The sequence below is a fragment of the Talpa europaea genome, assembly GCF_964194135.1.
Source record: "Talpa europaea genome assembly, chromosome: X".
In the NCBI taxonomy this organism is placed as follows: Eukaryota; Metazoa; Chordata; class Mammalia; order Eulipotyphla; family Talpidae; genus Talpa; species Talpa europaea.
The window spans coordinates 74697572-74724399 of NC_140081.1; the positions used below are offsets into that span (position 1 = coordinate 74697572).

General features: G+C 46.3%; 1 protein-coding gene across 1 annotated transcript in view; it reads left to right on the forward strand.

Annotated features, from left to right (window-relative positions):
• Positions 1-1318: 1318 nt before the first annotated feature.
• Positions 1319-26828, forward strand: part of SLC25A43 (solute carrier family 25 member 43) — a gene marked incomplete at both ends in the record, with an annotated part of 34599 nt that continues 9089 nt past the window's right edge. The window contains 3 exons of the mRNA XM_084258721.1: positions 1319-1593; positions 8081-8322; positions 11430-11602. Coding sequence (XP_084114847.1) covers positions 1319-1593; positions 8081-8322; positions 11430-11602 — 690 coding nt within the window. The remainder of the gene's footprint in view (positions 1594-8080; positions 8323-11429; positions 11603-26828) is intronic.

Genomic DNA, 26828 nt, shown 5'->3' on the forward strand with positions numbered 1-26828 from the left:
GGTCATAGCCAATCGTTATCTCTAAATCATTATACATATGTAGTATTTACCCCAGTATGTGTCACTTTGGCATGTGGATTGTTTCAAGCTGAGGTTAACTGAGGCCCTGCAGGCTCAGCAGACACTTTAACCAACCATTCCTTAAACTACCTTGAATGAAAATTGGGCGTATTATCCAGATTTTGGATTTTTTTTTTTAACCAGAAAATAACCTTTCTATTGGAGAAACCTATCTACATCGCAGAGCAGACCTGTAATTTATAAAGCATCTGGTCTTTGTTATATGAGTCATTTCCTTATGTGAGTCCCTCTCCTCTCTCCTTGAACTCCCAGGTCACTATCCCACTGTATCGCTCAGGGCATTTTACCCCATTGGCTTTAGAATCCACACCATGTAGATTCTCTGTATGTATGTAATTAAATTTGGGTTTTCTCCTACTAATTTTTCTGATATTAATATGGTTGCTTGAGCAGCCTGAGAAAACTCAGGACTTAGGGGGTCATTTCCTCTGCCCCTACATCTGTATCAGTCATTGTTCATTTAGTCCTTACAACAATCCCTAGGAGGAAGAAACTATAGATGAAGTTATTGAGGTAGAGAGGCTGAGTGACTTACCCAGGGACACACAGCTGGTGAACTGCAGAGCCAAAATTCTGACAGTCTCCAGAGTCCTGGCTTTAACCACATCTACAGCCTCTTCAAATGAAAACATAGCTACTGAAGGTTGTTTTGAGGGTTAAATGAGATAATGTGTGTAAAGCCTAATACTCGACCAAGTGTCTGATAGGCAGCAGTTGTGGTTGTTATGGAAGGTTTTCCCCTTCTGCCCTGGGGAAGTCTGGATGACTTTTACTTGGGACAGAAAAAACAAGGTTGGAGGGAAGAGGACCCAAGTCAGAGAAAAGGAAGAAGGCGCGGTGGAATGCGGGAAGGGAGAGAACTTGTAAACAAGAAGTGAGGCGGAGGGAGCCCTGCCTACTTAGGCAACAAGTCTAGCTGGCCGGTCTGGAGAGAACATGGTGACACCTTCGCAAGGGACCACAGAAGCTTGCCAACCTTGCCAAGTGAAGAGCACCTATTCAGCCTCAGGCCCCCGCCCCCCGCCCCCCCGCCGCAGGCCCGGCTCCGACCACCAGGGGGAGGGGGGGCGGGGAAAGGGCCCGGCTCCCAGTTTTCCCGGCTTCCCCGCCGCGGATCCGCCCCACGCAGGGCGGGGCCTGCTTCGCCCCCTCCGCCCGGAGCCCAGGAGCCCCAGGCCCAGCGGCGCGGGCCACGCCACGCGGTGTCCGCGCCCGGGGCTCTGGCCGGCTGGGCGCGATGGCGACTTGGCGGCGGGACAGCCGACTGACTGGCAGCCAACGGCTGCTGTGCGCTGGGCTGGCGGGGGTGCTCAGCCTCAGCGTCACCGCGCCGCTGGAGCTTGCCACCGTGCTGGCCCAGGTCGGCGGGGCGCGCGACCGCGCCCGGGGGCCGTGGGCCGCGGGGCTCCAGGTGTGGCGTGCCGAGGGGCTCCGGGCCCTGTGGAAGGGGAACGGGGTGGCGTGCCTGCGCCTGTTCCCCTGCAGCGCCGTGCAGCTCGCCGCCTACCGCAAGTAAGAGCCGGGCAGCCCGGGAGGCGGGAGGCCGTGCCCCCCGCCCACGGCCCTGTCGTGGGCCGCAGCCCCCATCTGGACTTCGTGGGGCCCCCTCAGGACAGTTAGGCCAAAACGCCGGGGCCCCCTAAACCGTAACCTCCCTCCTTCCAAGTTTTTCCGCCTCTTGCCCCGCAAGGAGTAGTTTTGTGGGGCGCTGCCCTGGCGCAGAAGTGGCTTAAGGTGGGACGCGAGGTGAAGATTCGGGGTGGGGGGGGGAGGAGGGAAGAGATGTCCAAAGGAAAAGCTCCTACCCGGTCTCCCTTCCACCAGCTTGGGCTATTTTGCCATGACTGTCTTAGGAGGAGAGAGACCCTTTTGAAGGGTGTATGTGAGTGTGTCTGTGACCAAAGCCTCTAGAAGAAAATGCTGGGTAGGTTGTGAGGGCCCCATGCGTGTGCCCCGCCCTCCCAAAGGAACCTTGATGTCCGGCTGCAGCTGAGCCTGCAGACCTTCTGCTCAGCCTTCTGCCTCAGGCCCCTCGCTGGCCCGGGCCCAGTCTTCCACAGCCACTTAGGGAAAGATCTAAGGTCCTTTTAAAAAAAAAAAAAAAGATTGATTGATTGATTTACACAAGCACTGGGTACAGTCAGAATTGCTGGAGGGTGAGAGAATTCACCAGAGCCAGAGCCGGGAGCAGAGCAGGCAGACTGACAAAATACGCTGCTGAGGGGAGCAGCGGGCAGCAGGAGAGGTCTGCGCGCCATGTGCTGAGAATTGAACTGGCTCTGCAGAGGCTGCAGGCAGCTCCGCAACCCAGCTCTCTACCACCCAGGGGCTGGGAATCGAGCTGTTGCTGAAGAGGCTGCGGGCAGCTTCGCAAGCTAGCGCTCAACCACTGAGCCACCGGGGAGGTGCAAGATCTAAGGTCCTAAAGAGTGTTAAAGCTACCTCACAGCTAAGAGAAATTTGCATTTGATCTGGAAACAACCTGAAAGAACAGTAAAATATTCAGTAAACAGTAAAAATTTCAAGAGGGAAGGCTGTTTCTGTGTTTGGAGAGATGGTCCCTGTGTTCCACTTTCAATGGGCACAATGCTTACCTGAAGCCTGGCCTTAGCTGGAATTAGACATACAGCTGGTGCTTTTGATCAGTAGTTCAGGCTTGGAAGCTGACTGTCCAAGCATTGTGCCTTGACATTGGGAAGCCAGTGTCCGCCTCTGAGGAACTTCCCAGTTCCTCACTGGGAAGCCAGAGCTGAAATGCTCACCTAGCAGCTGACTACGCGGATGCCTTTGCCTTCGTGGAAGGAAGATAGTGAGAGCCTTCAGGCTTTTCTGCGGAGGCTTTCCTCGCTCCCCAGACCCCCTCGCCCTCAGTAATATCTGGTCTTGCAGTTGGTAAACAGTTCTCTGAGTTTTAGTGACTCAGTTTCTCCCCACTTCCTCTCTATCAAGTGTATGGAATCTTCCTTTAGACTGTGACCCGAGGGGAGGAAGACAACTTTAAAGGATGTTTAAGTTTTGTGGCTTTTCTGCTAACCACCTAATGTATGTACATCATTAAGATTTTTAAACAGTTTTATTGGGATACCATTGACATGTGAAAATATTTTATAGTTAAGTTATACTACTTGATGTCTTGATAGATGTAGGCTTTATGAAATGATCATCATAATCAAGCTAATTACCATGCATTTCCTCTATGTAGTTATTCGTGTGTGTACAAGTGTGCATGTGCGTGTACATCATTGGACTTTTACAGCTTCTGCCTTCTGCCCTCTAAGGTCCACAGGGCAGGAAGTATTATGCCCATTTTACAGGTGCGGAATGGTCACACTGCTTGTCAGTTAGCAGAGCTGGACTCTCCCACCCTGGTTTCTGAATCCACATCCCATACTCATTTCTGTTATATCATGCTGCCTTTCTCGCTGCATTCACTTGACACTGATTTAGTGAGGCTTCATGGAATACCCACTGTCTGCATTATGCTACGGACCATGTAAGGATGAAAGGGGCCTGATCCCTGTGCCCCAGACTTTAGAGTAATAGAAAAAAAAAAAAAGACTAGTGTGTCCATAGCGCATGCTTGCTGTGGATTACATGGTACAGAAATTATGGCAGGTGATGTCATAAGCACAGGCACAGAGGTGGGAAGGCATGCAGCATGACTGGGGTCTAAGGTGTGTTTATAGCAGTAGCAGGAAATACATCCTGGAAAACTTGTTGTAGTGAGATCTTGGAGGCCTGGGTTAAGGAGTTTGGAATGGATCTGCAAGGATGGCAGTGGGGGACTTCTGGGAGAGGATGCTTTGATGAATGTGATTCAACAGAAATTATTGCCACCCAGAGGCAGGGTAGGATGACTAGAGAGGAGGAAGACTTTTAGTGGTGGTACCAGTTAAAAACCTGCTCTACTAGCCCTGTGGCAGCTAAGGACACCTGAAATAGGCTGGCGACCTTAGGAGAGAAGAGATGTGTGTGAGAGGAAGAATAGAGAGTTACCTGGGCTAGGTGTGCTCATATTTTTTTTTTTTTTTCCTTGTGAGACTACTATCCGGAAACTAATGGGAAGTATTTCTGTGAATGACTAGGCATAACTAGAAGGCAGAGTGCTTGATTAATCACAGTGCCATCCTTCCTACATAAAGGTGATTCCTTTCTCCATCATTTCACTGATTAACCTTTGTTCTTTCCCAACCATGGATTTGCAAAAATAGTTGGCTGGGGGTAACGGTACAGCCTGTGATCATGGGTTTGAACACAGCTCAGGCATCCCGGTTCAGGAAATGGAGTGGTTGGGTGACTTGTCCATAAACACAATGGTAGAACTGGAGCTTGAAACCAGGTCCCATCCACCACTGCACTGCTGAAATGTCCACTTACTCAGATTTCAGGTCAAAGCCGTCCACTCCGTAGAGTCTATCAGGAGCAAAGTTCTCATATAGTAAAATAATACCTAAGGCAATGGACAGCTTTCAGACATATCAGACTGTAGACCTTCCTCCAATTTGACATCTGCTTGTACAGATCTTGACTTGGGTCCCTGCAGCTCTGAAATTGTCCATACCCAACACCATTCCTTGCTGTGTGACCACTCCATGGGCTGTATTGGCAGCTTTGGCCACTGACCTGTGTCAGGCTGAAGTGTCGACAGCATTAACTACAGATACTCAAGGGTGTTGAGCAATGTCTGTGTGACTGAAAGGAAGACCAGTAACCAGTCTCACTGGAAAAAGCTTCCGGGCATCTGGGGGGGGGGGGTGCAGGGAAGAGCAGAAAGGGGAACATGCTGCCCAGCCAGTCAGGCAAGATTTTTAAAAGTGGGGACCAGGATGATGTCACTGATGGCCTATCAGAGTTGCCTGCCTTGATTTTGTGATTCTAAGCAGAAAGATTGTGGGCCTTGTCCCTGTATCAGATGGCAGGAGTCTGAGAAGAAAGGACTCTTTTTAGTTCTTATTTTTAATTTTGTATATTTGACAGTAAGACCTTTATTTTATTTTTTTTAAGATTTATTTATTATTTATACAAGAACGGGGATACAGGCTAGATTCGCGGGAGGGTGAGAGGACTCACCAGAGACAGCGGGGAACAGAACAGGCAGACTGACTGAAATACACTGCAGAGGGGAGCAGCGGGTGAGACAGGAGAGGCCTGCCGCGCCATGTGGGACCCTCGCAGGCCGACTGGGATCAAACTGGCACTGCAGAGGCTACGGACAGCTTCACAGTGCTGTGCTCAACCGCCTGCGCCACCAGGGGAGGCCCAAGACCTTACTTTAGAAAACAAACTCTCCTAACACACGGTTCCTGAGGACCTGTTTTCTGTTGCCCCTATGACAGCTGACCTCTCTTAGGAGCTATGCTGAGTGTTGTTAGCACAGTGTCTGGCACCTTGTAGATGTTCACGAAATGGGGACTGAATGAATGCTTGCCCTGAGCGTGGCCTCAGAGGATAGGGAGTAAGGGCGAGGCATTGAGAATGAATAGTGGTGGTGTTTTATTTTGTTTTGTTTTTGGCCTTTCAGACTCCTTCTAGGTTTTTCCAACTTCCTGCAGACCAACTTTCCAGCCAAGCATTTCCACTTCCCATCTTCCCTGCTTCTAAGGTTCCCCCACAACTTAGCTGGCCAGGGGAGGAAATGAACAGTTAGTGAAATGGATGCAAATGCCAGCATCTTTAAAAGGTAGCTGGTTAACTCAAATGTGTGTGTCAGTTGGTGGTTAAGGCACATTGACAAAATGAAGTCAAGACTTGCCTACAGCTTGAAGATGTTATTTATCCATGAATGTGTACTGGAGAGCAAGCGAGCCTTCGTTGAACCCCGTCTGTGATTTCAATGGAACACCTACTTGTCTTATTTAGTGTGCAGAGGGCTCTGGCCTGCTGCCAATATGAAGGATCAGGAAGGGCACCTCTTCACTGGAGGTTTGAAAGCCAAAGCACTGGGGATGCTCTCAGTTTTTAAAAGATACAATTATTTCAGCCTCATTCTGTTCACTCTCTTTTTCTTCAAATCCTTGCTGTCCCCCCTCTCTCCCTACCCCACTTTCTGGCAGAAAATATATTCCCCTAGCTTCCAAGCTTTTTTTGATATTGTCCTCATCAGCAAGGAGGAGTAAAATCCCTTTGCTTCCTAGCCAAGCAGTGTGTGCCATACAAAAGTCCCTTTTACCAATTTCTTGGGTGTTTTTGGCTTGCTGGCTTTTCCGGAAGAGCATGAGACTCTAATCCGAAGGTTGTGTGTTTGAGCCCTATGTTGGGTGGGCATTTAAAAAACAAAACAGGGGGCCTCCCTGGTGGCACAAGGGGTTAAGCACCGCACTATGAAGCTATCCTCAGGCTCTGCAGCACGAATTCAATTCCCAGGCAGCCAGGGAGCTACCCATATGGTGCAGCAGTGCTCTCCTGTCTCACCCACTGCTCCTCTCAGCCGTGTACTTCAGTCAGTCTGCCTGTTCTGTTCCCCTCTCTGTCTCTGGTGAATCCTCTCACCTCTGGCCTATACCCCAGGGTTCTTGTATGCATAAATAAATAAATCTTAAAAAAAAAGAATAAAGTTGGATAGAAGCTTAGTCCCAGTCCTTGTAGATTTGTTCTCCTCGCCTGTAACCAATGGGGAAAACTAGGTAGAGGGTATAAAAGACCTCTCTATTATCTTTATATCCAAGTTCCTGTGACAATAATTAGTTAAAAAATAATAATAAAAAGCAAAACCATTTCTTCCAAGGTAGGAAGTTTGACTGAGGAAGCTCTGTGGATTGTAACAGAGGCTTTCTATTTTGCATTTGGAAAGGGCTACCCAATGACACTTTTTGATGAAATTCTGAAACTAATTACAAATTCTGAAACTAATTACAAAGAATTATCCAGCAAACATTCATATACCCACCATCCAGAATTAACAGTATAAAGAAACTTCAGTTATCTTTTCTCAAATACAAGAAATATGCAATGACACAACACATGCTATGGAAGTTCAAAAAATGACCAAAAAAAAAAGAAATAGAATAATATTACAGATAAAACTGAAGTCCTCTTCCTTCTTATTCCCCATCCTACCGCCTCCACCTTCCCAAAGGTCTATTTTACACCTCTTTGTATGTACTTGTCCTTTTACAAATCTATGGTATGGTTTTGTGGATGTGTTTGTTAAATCAGATAGATGCTTACCGTACACTATAAGTCACTCTTCAATTTGCTTTTTTCATGCAACTGTATGCTTTTATGCTTTATGCATTTGCTGCATAGTTCTAAGCTCATCCATTCTAACTACATAGCATCCATTGTATGACTGTACTAAAATTATCCATTCCATGTATATATATATATATATATATGCAAGAGTTTATGTAGGACATGCACCTAGATGTGAAATTGTGAGGTAAGAGTAGGCGTCCTTCCATCTCAGTAGATGCTTCAAAGTGGCTGTAGCAATTGGTGCTTACCAGCAGTGGCTGAGAGCTTCTGCTCCACCATGCCCTCACCATCTCTCAGTAGTATCACACTTTTTATCATCCCCAGTCTGTGAGGCGAGACATGGCATCTTGCTGTTGTTTTTATTTGCCATTTTCACTGTGGGATGCATTGTGTATAATTGTCAAACCAGTATGTCTTTAAATTCGCTGACTGGGCATGCTCCAAGTCATCATTTCAAGCTGTTTCATTTCTTTTACAGAACCTAAGGCGCACATTCCAGTTTGGAATTTACCAAGTACTTCTGTGCATTTACAATCCAGGGTTGACGGTCAGGTTATGACAGCAAAATGCTTTCAGTGAGGTGGGAAGGGCTTAGGGCAGATGAAAATAAGAAGTTGGACATCTTTTCCTTAGAGCAACTAGAATTATATAAATAGTGTGGGACTGACTGGTTTTCATGAATTCTAATACATTAGTAATTTTCACCTTCTAAAGCATTTCCAAATGCTGGAAAATGAGTAGTGTGAATTCCTCTGGCACCAGCCATAGCTGATCCCCTTGGGCTTTCTCTCCTGTTTCCTCCCAGGTTTGTCATGCTTTTCACGGATGACCTGGGCTGCATTTCCCAGGGCAGGTCCATCATGGCCGGGAGTCTCGCTGGCATGGTTTCCACCATTGTGACATATCCTACAGACCTCATCAAAACCCGACTGATAGTGCAAAACATGCTGGAACCATCTTACAAGGGGATCCTCCATGCTTTTTCTACCATTTATCACCAGGAGGGGGTCCTAGCCCTTTATCGAGGAGTTTCCCTTACTGTTTTAGGTAAGATGGGACTTTTCTCCTTGTCCATGAAAGGCTGTGTTCTTTGGTGTGTATGAATGTATTATATACCTTTATAACCAGTTCAGTCTGTTTTATTGAGGTCAAGGTCATATGGCGTCCATTCATATAGAGCCAATTAATTCCATCCCATTCCTGACTTTGGCCTGTCATGTCCCAGTGAGAAGTAGGACAGAGAGTAGAGGTGACTCAGCACAAAGTGATGGGAAGACAACCCCACACTCTTCCCACCTGACTACGCATGCATGCTCATGTGTACGAGCACAAGCAAAGTAGCAACTGTGGTCTTTCCAACTTTTGCTAGGGTTACAGACACACAGGTCACCACAAACACTTGCCAAATCCGGTAGACTGCCGTCCTTTACCTGACCTACATTGCAGCATTGATGATGTTGATCACCCCAGCTCCTGGAAACTTAGCTCCTAGGACCCCACCTCTGGGGGGGGGGGGGGGGTTCTTAGCTCCTAGGTCTTTCCCACCTCTCTGGCTGCTCTTGTCTCACTCATCAGGCTTATGTGACACTGCCAGCCTCCTACACATTGCTATGCCCTTGGGTTCCTCCTTTGGCTTCCTTTGTACCCTCTACTTATTCTTTCTCCCCTGCCCTTACGCTTTCCCTCCTCCTCACATGGCTTCATCTAATCTAAGGGCCTGAATAAGCATCATTATACACTAATGATGTCCAATCTCATCTCTCTGGTAACAATGACTCTGGTGCTTTGTGCCAGGCCCTGTGCTCAGTGCTTTGCAGACAAGTCTCATTTTACAGACAGGGAAATGGATGCTTAGGGAAGCTAAGTGACCTGCCCAAGGTCATAGATAGACAGCAGAAGAACCTAGCAACATAACCCCAGAGCCCTCTCTCTTACCCACTGCACCAATTCCCAGCGGCAGTATGAAGACCTGCTATTGAACACCTGCACCTAGGTGCTCCCTGGGTGCATCAAACTCGGGACTAAACCTGCTGTCCTTGTTAGTCTCACACCTGCTCTCCTGTGTTCCCTAATGAATGAGACCACTCTCCTCCCACGCAGTGACCCAAGCCACAAGAAATGTAGGAATCACTTCATCTCCTCACTCCACTCCCGTATCAGTCACCAAGTGCGGTCCATTGATCTTTTTGAACTCTCATGTCTGCCCCTGCCCCCTCCCCCCCACCCACATACCCATATCCTCTGTTCTAGGTTGCTCTCATCCTCTCTGCCCCAGACACTCAGGCGAGGCACCCACCTGGTTCTAGTCTTGGGTTTCTCCTGCTTCAGCCCGCCCTGTGCATTGCCACCAGGGTGAAGTAATCTTTTCAGATGCAAGTTGATCATTTCAGTCATTCCACTGCCCTCCTTAACAGCCTTCAGCAATTCTTTCTGAGCTACAGGGACAAGCCCAGTTCTTAATGGCATCCCAGCCCCTGCCAGCCTGTCTGAACTTATCTCCTCCCACACCCACCTGCATGCCTGCTCCAGCTTTCAGAAATACTTGCATTTTTTTAATATACCAATCCCTTTGTCCAGGCCCTTCCCTCTGTGTGGACTGCCTGTCCACTCAATGGCTCATGAACTCTTACTCATTCCTCAAGATCCAGTTGAACAGTCCTCTCTTCTTTGAAGTCCTTCCTGATTTCCCCAGGCAATATTAATCCCTCTGATCCTTGCATACCAAATGCATCTTTTATGGCTTCTGTGATTGCACATATCAGCAATCTCTCTTCTCCACTAGATGGTGAGCACCTGTGGGGACTGGCCTGCTCCTTTTTATATTCCCGGCACTAGCTATAGGATCCAGCACATAACATACGCTCCACAAATATTTTCCAATGAAGGGAAGTGGGTGTTGGTGAATTTTTAGTATGGTTATAAAATAAATATTACACTTCTCCTAAAGCCAAGCAATCCCACTGTGTTACCCCTGTTTTAAATCTCATTAAGAGGATTCCTGAAGTTTTTGGAAGTTCATGAAAGTGTCACCTGCTGCACTACCAGCTCACCCTCTTTTTCTAGAAAGGTGAGGATAACATACAGTGTAGTGTGTCCACTGGAGCCTGAGATGGCCACATTCTCAAAGGCAAGGTCAAGTAACCTCCCTCACCACTTCAGTCTCACTTTGCAGTTTCTTAAAATACTTCCTTCTCAGCGGGAGGCAAGTCTCTCCTCACCTCCAAAACATGAGATGCCACCCACTAACTTTTCTTTTTATGAGAGTCATTTTCCTCCCCCATTTCATCTTTTTAAATTTCAAACATCCAGAAAAAATTGGAGTTGGAAACCCCCTCCATATATACCTATCTTCTAGATGCTATGATGACATCTTATTTGCTCCTGTGACCTCTCCACCTACCCATCAGTCCAGCTTCTATATTTTTTCGTTTCCAAGTTGCAGCCATCAGTACACTGCACCCTTCAAGGCATGTATCATTAAATAGAGTTAATTAGACCTTTATGGTTCTTTTGAAAGTAAAATTTACACACGGTAAAATGCAGAAGCCTATAGTGAGCCACACGGGCACATCTTGACAGTTGACACTGTCCCTCTCAAAATACAGCACATTACCATCCATCAAAAAAGTTCTTTCCCAACCCAAATGCCCAAAAATAGATGACTGGATCAAGAAGATGTGGTACATATATACCATGGAATATTACTCAGCATTGAAAAAAGATAAACACATGCAATTTGCAGCAACATGGATGGCGCTGGAAGGGATCATGCTCAGCGAAATAAGCCAGAAAGAAAAAGAAAAATACCGGATGGTCTCACTCATAGCAGGAATCTAGAAAACTTAAATAAGGGACCAGGAAAATGAATATAAGAAAGTGAAAATCAAAATCAACAAAAAACTATGAACCAGAGACACTTTTAGGGGGGCGGGGGCGGGAGGGGAGGGATTGGGGTCAGAATGGGGGGGCTGCAATTGTATGGGGAATATAACAATAAAATTTATAAAAAAAAAAAAAAAGTTCTTTCCTGCTGCTTTTGATGGGGTGATTTTAGCAAGCCCAGAGCCCATCCTTCTTACCTCCCCTGGGTTTCCCCCTATTCTCTAGTCGCGTTTCCTGAGACTTCAGCGGCTCTTCCTGGCCTTGTTTTGCAGGTGCTCTCCCTTTCTCCGCCGGCTCCCTTCTCGTTTACATGAACCTGGAGAATATCTGGAATGGACCCCGAGATCGGTTCACTGTCCTCCAGAACTTTGCCAACATGTGCCTGGCTGCCACCGTGACCCAGACCCTGTCCTTCCCCTTTGACACCGTGAAGAGAAAGATGCAGGTGAGGAGTTAGGTTGGAGTGGGCATCAGGGGGACGCCTCCAAGTGGGTGGGTCTCAACAGCAAAGAACACCAGCCTGGATGATGCCAGGTTTCCAAGGGCTCAGGACTGCTCATGCAGATACTTTTCAGACCCTAGCTCAGTGGCATTTCTGCTCCAACCTCAGGGCTGCTGGCTCCCCCTTCCCATGCTCGACCTTCCTAGGTCTTGGAAGAAGCCTCCAGAGGAGGCCCACTTTTCTTTGCTCTCTTCTTAATGCCACCAGTGCAGCCTCCTAACTCTCCCTCTCCCTGTGGCCTCCACAGGCAGGACACAGCATTCTTTTGTTTTCCTAGCCACTCTTTATGTCAGTGCAACAGAACAGAAAGAACCAGAATAAACCAGGAGCTTATCATTCATGAGGGTCCAAAGGATCCAACAGTACCTGACTCCCTTGTCTAGGGAGTAAATGCATTTGAAACGGGACCGTGTTTTAGAGGCATTGGTCTTGCTTTTTCCTAAATGCTGCCTGTGAAAGTTCACGTGTTCTCTACAGACCATGAAGGCAAAAGCCTGTGTCAGAGGTCCCAAAGTTGTGAGTATTTTGCTTAGAATCAGCCAGATTTGATTAAAAACAAACAAAAATTGGGCCAAGTGAGATTGGGGGTTCCAGAAGGGTCTGTGCAGAGGGGGCACTCTGAGCGTCCTAGCAGGTCTGCAGCTTGGCTTCCTCCCCTTGCCCTGCTTACTCTGGCTGCTCTCCTTACACCTCAAGTCCCGGGGCTCTTCAGGACAAATCTTGATGGATACAATTGATGTATTTTTAAAGAACTGCTCGAGATCCCTTGAATCCAGTTGCAAATGATCAGTCCCAGCGGACTTTGTCTTTCCCAGAGTCTCTCTTTTGTCCCACTGCTGTCTCAGTGGCTGTGATTGCCCAGCCTGGGCTGGGCTATCCCGGGCTGGACTGGGTCAGGCCTCACCTCAATTACCTCAGTACTGAAAAGCCTGAAAGTGCCTATCTCAGCCTATAAGGAAACACTGCCAGTACATATTGAGATTGCACCCAGTTCTGCCTCTGCCCATCAGACTTTTTATCTGTCAGGGCTGTATTCTATCCTGTCCTTCATCCATTTGTCACAGTACTGTAACTCTCATGCCGATGCCAAGTTAATGTCTCCCTAGTGCATGCTTATGTATAAAGCTATTATTCCTCAGTTTTAAAGTAATGACCATATACTTAGAAATGATTAAAATGCCAATTTTATGTTATATATATTTACCACAATGAGAAAATTAATGCATATAAGTCATAGAAAATTTGGGAAATGCAGAAAAGTCCAAAAAAGAAAAGTTATCTTTAAACCCAACATTTGTGCACAATAATGATTTATAGTTTTTCTTCTGTGTATCTTCTGTGTGTAGGCATGCATATATGTGTGTGTGCATGTTCAAATATAATATGTGTATATGGAAGATTATTTTTTTCTTTACAAAATTGTGTTGAGAATGTATATAAAAATTAGTATTCTTTTTTTCCAATTCTGTGTTGGATATTGCCCCAGGGCATCAAGTATTGAGAACATCTTTTTAATTATCATATAATATCCTGCCGTATGGATGTGCCATAAATACTATTTTTCAAACAACAAAGATTCATTCTTTCAAGGTTCTGGAGGCTAAAAGTTGTCTATTAAGGTGTTGGCAGGGCATGCTCCTTTCAAAGGATGTAGGGGGAGGACCCTTCCTTGTCTCTTGCAACTTCTGTAGCCCTAAGTGCTCCTTGGCCTTCGGCAGCATGGCTTCAGTCTCTGCCCCCACTGTGCCATAACTAACAGTCTCTCCATTTCTGAATCTTTAGGCTGTTTCCAATTCTGCAATATAACACTGCCATAAAAATCCTTTTATTTTTTCACATCTGTGATGTCGCTCTTCAGCTATATTCCTAGAAATCGACTTACAGGTCACAAGATAAAATAATTCTAATGCTCTTAATGAGGTCTTCACCCTAAAAAAAGTGGTAAGCTTACACTGGCACCCACGGTCAGTGAAAATGATTCATCTCCCCGATTCTCATCAACAGTAATTACTATCACTTTTTAAATCCTTGTGAACCTAATAGTTGCTAAGTATTATCACATTGTTTTCGTTTGAATTTCATTGATGATAAACAAAGTGCAAGTTTTTTATATATCAGTTGACCCTTTGTATTTCTGTGTTAATTTTCCATTGACGTCCATTGCCTGTTTTTTTTAGGATATTCGGCTTTTTCTACTGATTGGTAAGAAGTGTTTATATGTTAAAGATAGTAGCTCTTAGTCATTCACTGCACACGTTTGGCTTCCCATGCTGTTTATGTGTTGTTTTGTTGTACATATTTTAAATTTTCATGCAATTATATCTATTCTTTTTTGTTTCTAACTTTGCTTTTCTTGTAAAAGGCCTCCCCTGTCCCACAGTCATCATTTATGTGTTCTTTAAATACTTACTAAACACTTTAATATGTATTTAAAATTTACCTGGTGTATGACATGAGGCATCACCTAACTTCAAAAAAACAGTTTACCAATTGTTTAAGCACCATTTTTGAATAATCTGTCTTTCCTCCGCTTTGTGAGACAACATTAGCCATGTCCTAGGTGTCCACATATTCTAGGGTCTGTCTCAGGCTGTACATTCTATTCAGTTCATTTGTCGGTCTGTTCTTATGCCAATACCACACTATTTTAATTCCTGTAACTTTGTAATACCTTTTCGTATGTAATGCAGCATCTCCCTCCTCATTGCCTTTCTTTTCCAACCTTCTTTTCTGCCTTAATTATTCTCAGTCATTTGTTCTTCCTGAGGAACTTTAGAATTGACCTTGTGATTATGATCAGAATTATGTTAAATGTATATATTTGCGATACTCTATAAAATATTGTCTTTCATTCAGGAATATAGTTGTCTCCTTTAGATTCAGTCTTCTTTCTTTAGATTGAATGATATGAATTGGCCAATATTCTACATTTTGGACATATTCAAGTGACAATTTCTTATGAGTCAACCCTTACAAATGTTGATTTCTTCGTGTGGTTGTTATGCTCTTTCTAAAAAAAAGATAGCTTCTTTAAAAAAAAAAAAAAAGCCAGGGAGAGTTTGAGTGGAAGGAGGTATGATAAAAGCTTTTTACTCAGTTTTTAGAACCCTGACCCTAAGAATTTCTTACCGCCAGGAATGAGAACAGGCTCCCTCTGATTGATCAACAGAAAGAAGATGGTTGAAGCAATGGCTGTTTATATCACTGACTTCCATGCTTTGAACTCAGCTAGTTCATTTGTTGAACTAGTAGAGCAGGAGGATCTCTCCAGCACTTTCTGCCATCTCTTAAAATTTAGTGTTCCTTAGGCATAGTTGAAGGTTTGGTGAACTGCCCCAAACCAGAGCTTTGAGCTTGGGTAGGGTGTACAGTGAGAAATTATTTCAGTTAAGTTCAATGTCATCTAAATAAACACAGGGTGAGGGAGTGGGGGTGGCTTCAGGCTTCTCCATAAACTTTTAGTTTTCCTTCTTCAAGCTGAGAGCCAAAACTGTGACTTCTGGGGGAATCTAGGCAATACTACACTCTGCTCTAAAATATATACTTACCACAACACTGTGCTATAAACTGGAGAAAGCTGAAGTAAAAGCAAGTGTTTGGGGGAGAAACCGGATCATCTTTTCCCTTGTGTGGAAACCTAGATTATCTTACCCAGAGCTTCAACAAGAAGCTTTAAAATAAATGCAAAGTCATGGTTGTAAACAAAATTTCAAAAGGTTAATTGTGCTGTTTTCACAAAATATGATCAGCATATTGTGGTCAGAGTGTAATTTTACAGGAGTTAATAAGCAAAACACATTGTGAGTCCACCCCTCATTAAAAAAACAAACCAGGACCTCCCCTGGTGGTGCAGGCGGTTGAACGCCCCACTGTGAAACTGTCCACAGCCTCTGAAGCGCCGGTTCAATCCCGGCCTGCCCGCGAGGGTCCCACATGGCACAGCGGACCTCTCCTGTCTCGCCCGCTGCGCCCCTCAGCCGTGTATTTCGTCCGTCTGCCTGTTCAGTTCCCGCTCTGTCTCTGGTGAATCCTCTCACCCTCCCACTCATCTGGCCTGTAAACTGTTTTTTTAAAGTTAGGTTATTTATTTTTATTTATTTAAAAATAAATAAATCTTAAAAAAAACAAACCAGCACAAGACTTTTAAAAGCAAACATGTCGTTGTTCTCCTTGGCCACTAGATGTCGCTGCAGCAAACAGAGCCTCTGAACACTCAGGGTATGAGAACCTTGCTGTTAATGATCTCTCTCTGTTCTGTTAACCACCTCCTGCTTGAAATACGTCTTCAGTCTGGAGGACAGGGGTCCTAGAAAGAACAGGCTCATCCCAGATTTGGTTGTAGTTGTTTTTTCCTGCAAAGCGCATAATCCAGATTTTCTAAGAGAGATCTGATAACAGTCTGTTCCCCACGGGAGCAGGCAAGGGTTGCCAGCAGAATTTGTAATGAGAGAGCTTTGCAGGGCAGCCAAGCTATTCTGCCCTGAGCACACTTAATGGTAATATTTGCATGCCATTAGCTTTCCCCCTTACACTGCCCGTCAGGAAGCAAATCAACGTCAGGTGTCTGTTAGATAACCATTTGGACAGGGTATTTTTCAACCCGTGCTGACTGGCCACTTTGTCTGAATGTCTCGTTCTCCTAACAGGCTTTTATATGCACGTGCACATGTGCACAAACATACACGCACAATCTGCCCATTTAATGCCACATCAGGTTGGTACCCTCTTGAACACTAATAACAATAATCAGAAGGCTTATTTAACCAGCTGAGCCCTTCCTTCACCATGCGTACACTCATTTTATTCCTTTTTCTTTTTCTTGCCCTGACTCCTGGCTGGCAGGCTAGAGAATGGAGAGGTAAATAAATTATGCATGTGCATGTTTTGATGAAATGGTTGCTGGGGGAAGCGGGGTGGGCAGCACTGTGGACAAAAGAAATGAGATGCCCCCCACCTGGGGTGCTTACACAGACCCCAGCACCATCCTGCCTGAAGTCCCCTTCACCACACTTTCAGCTTGTGCGGGTAATCTGGCCTTGTCACCTTTGCATCACCCATACCTGGCCCAGCGCCTGGACCGAAACGGGCTGGCATCTCTCACTGTATTGAGAGAACAAGTAGAAGAGGAAAATATTGAGGGAAATTGGCCTGATGCATCTCTGGGCCCTGATAAGATCAAGGAGTCCTGAGCAAATGGTTTTCTGGACAGGCGTATGTATGGGAGTGTAGGAAGAGGGGATAAAGAGGGAGACGGCTGCCCTGAAACTCCAGAGAACAGGTGAGAACAGCTTAGGACCCTGAGAACATGGGCTTAGGCCTTCTGAGAGAAGGAGGGAGACACCAGGCACAAGTGTGGTCCCCTCTGCTGTCGCCCCTATTGGGTGTCTCCATTTTAACAAATATAAAACCAAGTGTTAGCCTGTGTTGCTACGCCAGGGGACTTTGACCCCATCGAGGCTCGCAAGGTAAGCAAGATTGGGCCAGGTCAGCACTGGAACTGAAAGATGAAGGACAAAGGTAGGAGCCAAGTGGCACAGCTGACTGAGCAGAATACACACATGGTCTGCGAGTGCAGAGGCCCCAGCCTGTTCAAACAGATGCTGAGCCTGGCCGAGATGCTTAACACCTCGGGCCGCCTTTGCTGAACTAGACACAGCCAGTCCCTCCCAGAGCGGCCTGCCTGCTCGTGGGGTCTCCTGCTCAAACCCACATCTTCGGCGCTGACACATTTCCCGCGCTCCAGCGCACATTTCTCACTGCCTGATGGTGCTGCCATTTGACTGTCACCTCTGAATATGTTCACACTGACTTCTTTCCCCTGTAAGTTGCTTCCCAGAGTTTTTCATTTCAATGCCATCTTGCCCTGTTACCTAAGCTGGACAGGCACAAGTTCTTCCACTCTTCCTTTTCCTCCCTTCCCCAGTCAACATAGAGCCCTGATGGTTCTTCATTCCTAACATTCTGACACTGTTCTTTCTTTTTGTCATTGACCCTCCCTATCCAGCCCATGCCTAGGCTGTTGCCGTAATCCTCTAATGGGTCTCCAAGATTAATTCTAAAAATGATCATATGCTTCCAGCACTAAAGTACCAGGCAGTGTGCTAAGTGCTTTATGCTCATGATCTCATTTGCTCCTTACAGCAGCTTTACAAAGTAGGTACTATTCTTATCAAGCCCATTGTACAGATGAAAAGACTGAGGCACTGAAAGTTCCTATAGCCTGCCCAACCTCACCCGTCCAGGCAGTGAGCTGAAATACAAGCCTCAGCAGCTTGTCTCCAGGGTCAATACTCATTTCAGTTTTCTTCAGCTCACCCCCTGGGCTCCTGCCAGACTAATTTTCTTCAGCTCTCCCTCTGTCATCTTCTTTATTGCCCCTAGAGAATAAAGACCGAGCCCCTTGACCTGGCAGGCTGCCCTTAGCAACTTTGCCACCCTCACCACGCAGAGTTGCAAATTCATGCACTGGCAGGAAGTTGGAAGTAATGTGAGAAAAAAAAGGAGGGGGGTGGAGCCCAGACAGCATATACATTTCCCACCTACAGAGTAAGTTTTCCAATGCATTCTGAGCATTAGGCCCTCCTAAGGCATTCTGAAACAGTAGGAGAGCTAACAAGACTGCTCACAAAATGTGATTAGAATACAATAAAAGCTCTTGGGGGGAGGACTTCCTATATTAATGGACATTTTACACAATGAAATGTTTTATTTGTAGATTTGATTTGTTGATAAATGTATTATCCAGTTAAATTGCAAAATGTTTCAATAATATTTCCTTGTGATAAGGTGCAATAATAGGTATAAATGATAAAGAAACAAAAAAAAAAAAAAGAAAAGAAAAGCAGAAAGGAAGCAGTGAGCCTGGAGGCTGTGGCAAACTCTTTTCTGAAGGACTGGATGGCTGCCCTTTCAAAATGGGGGCCCAGTGTTCAAGGGAGCCTGAAATCCAACATTTTTCTGTAAAATCTTCCAGTCTTGCAATGTTGGCAAATAAAAAAGTTCAGTACTGTCTGGGCTGAAACAAAGCATGCCTTTTTATGACCTCTGCTCTAGGGAAGCCTCCGAGTCAATGGAAATGATCACCTTCGCAAACCTAAGTGTATTTCCCAGTCTAGTCACCTCTGCCTGGAGCATCTGTCTCAGCTCCTTAAAGGCTCAACTGGGATTTGCTTGTGAGCTATCTCTTCTGACCTCCAGCAGCACCTCTGTTGTTTCTGCTGGATAAAGGAGTTGGCTTTTCTGACCCCTCCAACCAACTCACCTATCTTCATGGATAAAGGCTATATTTGGTCTTTGTAGAACCACAACGGGTGACCCTGACCACTCCAATGGGACGGTGTGGCAGGAGAGCCCAGTTGGCAGTGTGCCCTGACAATAATGACAGATGCTGCATTTTCACTGTCACCCCCAGGGGCATAATACTTTGTTTGCAGAGCTTTGTGGGTAAATGACCCCTATTATGTGATGCTGTTGACCTGTATGTGCTCTCTGCTCCAGCCAGCTCGTTTTCTATAGCATTTCTCTCCATGCCTCTCTTTCACCCATCTCTACACCCATGCCCTGTGCCTCTGCCCTGCCAAAGCCACCTCTTGCGATCTTCTCATTGCAAGCAGAAGGAGTCTCCCCTCTGCATGCTCACGGCTTATTCATGCTCCTGCTCTCTGTGGCACATGTTGCATACGTGTCATCATCTTCTGTGTCTACTACTCTCCCCCTGTAGACCACAAGCTCTTTGTCTTTGGGAAGTATGTCTTAGACGTTTGTACGTCCACATAGCACATGATCTGGCGTAGCAGGCATTTGATACTTGTTTTAAAAATGAATGAAGTTCAGAGCCGGCTTATGGGATCCTCACTACCTATGAGTAGAGACTTGAACTTGAGCTGCCACTGGGTGAGCCCCAAGTCTGTGCGCTTGTCCCTACCCATACTGAAGGTAAGAACAGCCTGCTCCTTCCCTTTCCTGCTGCCCTAAGGGAACCCCAGCTTGACCCTGCCTAAAATCGCCTGTGATTCTTGGTCTGACAGTGCGGTCTCCACCTCCTGCCTTAGCTGTCAGCCTCTCTGTATCTCAGTCCAAAGGGCAGTTAACATTTCAGGATGGGTAAATATGCTCACAGGACAGAGTAAAGCAATCTTGACACCGTTTTGGTGGTACAACCCCTTCCTTCCCACCTCCAGTCTTTAGTACGGCCCAGGACAATCCAGCGTCCGAGAGAGTAGGCGCTAGTTCGTTGAATGCAGCGAATGTGACGCGCTGTAAATGAATGTGTCTAGTGTGTGCCCTCCTTCAGTGGGAGGCTTTGGTCAGGGGTAAGGATGGCGTGAGGGTAAGGTAGAGGTGATAAAAGGAACAGCTTTCTTGGGATTACAAAATGAAAATAATATAGTTGCCGTTGATTGGTCATTTATTATGGACAAAACAGTTTATTTTGTCCTTCATCTACTTTATTGACCCTGTGAAATAAGTAGTTATTCCTATTTTCTAGATGAGGAAAGGTGGCACAGGTAGGGTAAGTCAATTGCCTGACAGGCACAAAGTCAGTGCATGGGGCAGCTGGGGTTGAGCCCAGCCCTTCCCCCCCAGCCCTAGGCTTCATCCTCCAGGAGTACAGCTCCTAGGTGCTCTACTGGGCCCCGGCCCTGGCTGTGGCAAAAGATGAGGGAGACCCAACCTTGAGAACTGGGAGTCCATGTCCTCAGGGTTAGAGCTTTGGAAGGAAATGGTATCTGGTAAGCTCAGAAATAGGCACCAGCCTGGCTTGGGTCAGGAAATGGTTAATTCAAGTTAGAAAGGAGAAAAAGATCTTTGGAAAACGGGCCTCCTTTGCTGCAGCCTAACAATGGAAAGATTTGAAGCAGCAGCCACGGCCATAGATGGATCATTCAGCAGCCACAGCCCTTTAGCCATGCGCTGGTTATGGGGTGGGTTCCCAGAGGGAGTAGGAAGAAGGCCCCATGGGGGAGCAGGCACCAAGCCAGGGGGGGGGGTGTCTCAGTTGTTATCAGCATGCCTGCTAGGAGGCGCTTACAGAGTCTAGCTTTTCTGCCGAGGCCAGCCCTCCTTGGTTGGCATGGCACCTACTCTCAGTAGGCACGGAGCTGTTGTCCCAGTGGAGCCCTTACCTGTTTTGAAGTGACGCTGCTGGGCACTGGGCTCTCGGGGTCACAGGAGAGGATGGGGACATTACCTGGAGCTTGTTGCATTGTCAGCTCCTTGCTGTCGTCTTATTTTGGTGTCTGGCCCGTCGGGGTGGGGGGTGACTTCTGCCTAAGTCAGTGGCATTTGCCTTGGCAGTGTGGGGGGAAGGCTGCTTTTCCCATCCATGCAGCTATCTGGAGACCCCTGAGGCAAGGTGCTTTGTCTGGGCATCAGTTAAAGGATAGGGAAGGAGAGCACACCCTTTCAGTCTTTTCAAAAGCTAGAGCATGCCCCAAATACTTTAGGGGCAGCAGTTGTTGGTCCTGGAAACAAGACTGTCCCCAGAGGGCAGGCCGGGGAGGGCACAGGCAGGAGCCTTCCCAATTCTACTTGAAAAACCAGCCCGCCCTTTTCTCCTTACCTTCCTTTGACGAGATGAAGTCTGGGAAGCAAAATGACCTCCCTGGACTAAGCAGGCCTGGCTGAGCTCCAGTTGAACACTAACAGCAGCTCCGAGAGGATCTTACCTGTCTCCAGAGTGGGGCCAAGGAGAGAGGTAGGGGGAGGGAGGAGAGGTCCAGAAGAGGCCCACTGTCAGCCAGGAAGGACAGCAGCTGTGAGCATTCAGCTCCTGCCCTGCGGTCAGGACATGAGGACAGGGTTCGCTGAGCCCTGTGCTGACTGGCCAACTATGGAAACACAGCACCAAGGTTTACCCTCTTCCCCCCTCCCCCCACTTGTTACTGGATTGTTTTTGACAGCCTGTGTCCATCTTAAAGCTTAAGTGGGCAGAGAGCTCAGTGGTTAAGAGTGGGGGCTTGGAACCCCTTACTTACCCCGCTTGCAATCAGGTAAACCAGGTAAACTCTCTGACCTCATCTGTAAAACATGGGGGTAAGCATAGTGCCTCGCTCCTGTACCCCTGAAGTGGGTTAATGTAGCTGCAAAGCCCAGCACATGATAAATACTCAAAACCGAGCTACCATTTTTTTTAATTGTTCTTGAAGCATCTCTTCAGAGTCCACGCATGGCATCGAAGGCCTGTTTAGAAATGTAAAAGCCCGTCCAGGTGTATTTCAGTGGTTCCTGTGATGGCTATAAAAATACAAATTAGCTACTGGTGAATTCTCTCACCCTCCCGCACTTCTGACTGTACCCAAGGTTTGTATAAATAAATAAATAAATCTTAAAAAAATATATACAAATGAGCTAGCACCACAAAACCTCAAAAGACCATCTCTGTACATAACGGTGAGCAGGCAGGGCAGAAGAGCTGATTGTCATTGTTGGGTTAGTTTAACAGCGATTTGCCTGGAGGCCACCAGGGACAAGGCTCTGCCTATATCTGTTAGCCCCAGGCTTCTGAGAACCTTCTCTTCCGATTATGTTCCTCACATTCCTGTCCAGTCTACCCCTAAGCAAGGCGCCTCTACTGTTGGCTCCTGGGGCTGCACTCTGTCTGCCTCTCCCACGGGCTTGCCAGCGTGCCTCATTTGCCTCCCATTTGCTTTCTCCAGCCTGGTCCAGCTGCACCTTGGGTTTCCTTACCCACAGCCCCCAGTGGGCACACAGGAACTGCTTCCCTTCTGTCTTCCCAAACAACACTAACCTGCTGTCCATTTGCTGGCTTCCCCCGTCTTCATCATTGGCTTTCTGAACAGCTACTCAGTCCTCTGGCCTGCAGCTAGAACTGGGGTCTGCCCTGCCAGGAGGAGGGTAGCCGCCTCCACCCACCTGTGTAGACATCCCCAGTGCTGAGCTGGGGTACTGCCCAGATATCTGAGGAGCAGTTGCAGGTCTGGGCTCTGCCAAGAGAAACTTGGGCCCTGTGGTTCACAAGACATAAAGGTCCTTTCCTCTGATTGTCTTTTTTGCTTCTTGGGGATTTGCCAAAAGACAAAGCCTCCTCCCACAAGTGCCTTCCACGTGTGTAAGTCCTTAGAATGATCTTCAGGTTGTATCTTATACAGCTACAGAGAACTCATTACCAAATAACAAGCAAAAGGTCCTAAAATCCTATTTATTCCAACTAGTGGTCTCCTTCCTTTTGTGTCTTGTTTTAAGTGCTCAGGATAATGGGAGAGTGTGGGGACATGACCTTCAGCTTGTTGCATTTTCAACTCCTTGCTGCTACCTTACTTTTCAGTCTGGTCAGTCAAAAAATAGAAATCTTGGACCTCCCCGGTGGCGCAGTGGTTGAGTGCTGGGTTGCGAAGCTCCCCGCGGCCTCTGCGGCGCCGGTTCGATCCCCAGCTGCTCCCCGGCCACCGGAGGAGGGTCCCGCATGGCGCGCAGACCTCTCCTGCCGCCCGCTGCTCCCCTCAGCAGTGTACTTCGGTCCTTCTGCCTGCTCTGCTCCCCGCTCTGGCTCTGGTAAATTCTCTCACCCTCCCTCCCGTGCTTCTGACTGTACCCAGTGCTTGTATAAACAAACAAACAAACAAATAAATAAATAAATAAAAATACGTGCCTCTTTAAAAAAAAAAACTTCTAAAAAAAATAGAAATCTTTTTTCATTAAGACTTTAATTTTTTTTCAAACAGTTTTAGGTCCATGACAAAATTGAGAGGAAGGTATAGAGATTTCCCACATACCCCCACATGCATTATCAACTCCCATCCCCAAGAGTGGTGATTTTGTTAAAATTGGTGAACCTTCATTGTACTTGTCAAAATCACCCAAAACCCACAGCTTCCCTCGGGCCCACTCTTGGTGGTGTACGTTCTGTGGATTTGGACAAATGTGTAATGACATGCATCCATCAGTAGGTATTTCACTGCCTCAAACATCACCTGTGCTCCACCTACTCCTCTCCCTCCTCTCTATCCCAGCCTCTGGCAACCACTGATCTTTTACTGTCTCCAGAGTTTTACCTTTTCCAGAACATCACATAGTTAAAATCATACAGTGTGTAGTCTTCTCAGGTTGGCTGTTTTCACATAGTAAATGTACATTTAAGGTTCCTCCCGTTCTTTTCATGACTTGATAGCTCATTTATTTTTCACACTGAATCATGTTCCATTGTCTAGACGTACACCAGTTTATCTCACATACCAAAGGACATCTTGGTTGCTTCCTAGTTTTGACAATTATGAATAAAGCTGCGATAAGCAGCCATGTGACGGGTTTTGTGTAGACATAAGTTTTCAACTCCTTTGGGTAAATACCAAGTTTGAGTCTAATCTACTTAACGGGATTGCTGGATTGTATGGTAAAATATATTTAGTTCTGCATGAAATCTCTCTTCCAAAGTGACTGTGCTGTTTGGCATCCCCACAAGCAGTGAATGAGAGTTCCTGTTTTTCCATCTTCACCAGCATTTGGCAGTGCCAGTATTCTGGAGTTTAGCCATCCTGATAGGTGTGTAGTGGTATCTGGTGGTTTTAATTTGCATTTCCCTGATGACATATCACCCAAAGACTTAACATATGTGGAAATCTTTCCATATGCTTATTTGCCATTTGTATATCTTTTTTTAAAGATTTATTTTTATTTATTTATGCATACCAGAACTGGGATATAGGCCAGAGGTGTGGGGGTGAGAGGATTCAGCACAGATAGAGTAAGGAGCAGAACAGGTGGATCTACTGAAATACACTGCTGAGGGGAGCAGTGGGCAAGACAGGAGAGGTCTGCTGTGCCATGTGGGTTAGCTCCCTGGCTGGGGAGGCCCTGTATATCTTTTTTTGGTGAGGTGTCTCTTAAGGCCTTTGGCCCATTTTTAAAATCTGATTGCCTTTCTTACTATTGAGTTTTAAGAGTTCTTTGTATATTTTGGATAGGGGTCCTTTATCAGCTGTGTTTTTTGCAAAGATTTTCTCCTGTCTGTGGCTTGTCCTTTCTTTTTTTTTCATTTAACAGTCTTTAAATTAAATACTCTACATTTTGCCAGGGTAACATATGTTTATGATATAAAATCCAAAATGTACAAAGAGTATACATTGAAAAATAAGTCTTCTTCAACCTTTGTCCCTTGGCCTCCCCATTCTCTGAGATAACACTGGCATTTCCAGTATCTTACCTGAATCTTTCCAGAGATGGTCTATGCAAAGATCTACATAAACAAGTGCATTTTTGTGCTTTTTGCTTTTAGATGATCAGCAGCATACCACAGATACTCGTCACCATGTTTTTCACCAAACACATGTATCTTGGAGATTGCACCAGACTAGTCCAGATGGAGCTGCCACATACTTTTAAATGGAAGTGTAGTGTTCCATAGTTGCTATAACTGGCCCCCTGTTGGTGGGCATTTATGTTGTTTCCAAGTTTCTGCTGTTACTGACAATGGTGCAACAAAAATCCTTGTAACATGTCATTTTCCACTTGGGCAAATATATCTGTAGCATAAACTCCCACAAGTAGGATTGCTTCACTCAAAGGATATCTGTGAGCGTTACATCTTTATAAATATCACTGAATCACTTCAATACTCCTGAAAAGAACAAACCACCTAAAATATTGCCTCTGTTGGAAGGCCTCTGTGGAGTCTATGACAGAAACAATTGCTTTGCTTTCAAGTACTCATCCTATCTTTTCTTTTTTTAAAAAAAGATTTATTTTATTTATACAAGGGTACAGGCTAGATGCATGGGAAGGTGAGAGGATTCACGAGAGACAGAGCGGGGAACAGAACAGACAGACGGACAAAATACACTGTTGAGGGGAGCAGCAGGTGCTACAGGAGAGGTCTGGCGCGCCATGTAGGTTGCTCTGAGGCTGGCGGGGATCGAACCGGCACTGCAGAGGCAGTGGACAGCGCTGCGCTCAACCGCCTGCACCACCAAGGAAGCCGCTCATCCTACCTTTTCATCTATTGCAGGTGTATTCCTTCTTTCCTTCAATACGAATTAAGTACCTGCTGTCTGCCAGGCATGTTAATAGGCTTTGGGGACAAATCTATGATCAAGACTGACATGGTCACTGCCCTCTTGGTATTTACAATTCCATGAAGTCAGGCAGCAGCAGGGTGTACACATGAAAGAAAGAATTATACACTAAATCATTCCAACCTGTCACGTGCCAGGAAGGACAAGTACAGAGTGTTTACTAGGCGTGTTTACTAGGCTCCTGACTTTGGCTGGGAATCTCAGAGGACTTCCCTGAAGAAGTGGTATTTGTGCTGAGCAAGATGAGAGACTTAGCTAGCAGAGGAGATGGCAGGTAGGTTGAAAGTCCTAGAGCAGAAGGAGCATGGAGCCAGCAGCATGGATTACAGGAGTGAGAGAGGGCATTGAAGGTCATTTAGTTCCTCTCTCCTCACTTGACATGTGCAGGAATGAAAAAGGTTCAGAGAACTAAAGGACATAGCCAAGGTTATACAGATAGTGGCAGAGCCAGGACTAGGGCCAGCACCTCTGATCATTCCCAGCAAAGTGCAGCAAGCTCCTCCTAGGAGCTATGGGCATGAACTAGACAACTTAGGGTTTATGTGGAGGAAGGATTTAAGTTTAGGTCCTTGTGACTAGCAATTTGACATACGTTGTGTCTCTACTAAAGATATAGTTTGGGCAAATGGTGGTCTCGCATTCCAGTCTAGTGATTGGTTTAGATAATACTAAGAATGATATTAATAATGGTTATTTATATAGCCCTTGCTCTGTGTCAAATGCTACATGTATTTCATTTAATCTTTACCACAGTCCTCTAAGGTAGATAATATCATCCCCATTTGTTAGATGAGGAAATTGAGACTAAGGAAAGTCCAGGCATTTGCTCAAGGTCACAGGGCTGGAGTGGCAAAGTCAGTCCATGCAGCCAGGCTTCAGACCCCATGCGCTTTCCCCGGGCAGTACCAGCACCAGCAGCAGGCTGGTGGACCCAGGTCTGAACCCTGAGCTTCGTGGGGCTGTGTTGGGCCCTCACCAGTGATCTTCAACCCTGATCCTGGTTGGTCTACTACACAGCTGAGGGTTGAGAAGCTCTGGTGTATGCCTCACCATTCCTTCTCGCTTTGGAGGTGTCTCAGTTTGAGTTACTGTAACAGAATATCACATTCTGAGTGGCTTAACAGCAAACACTCATTTCT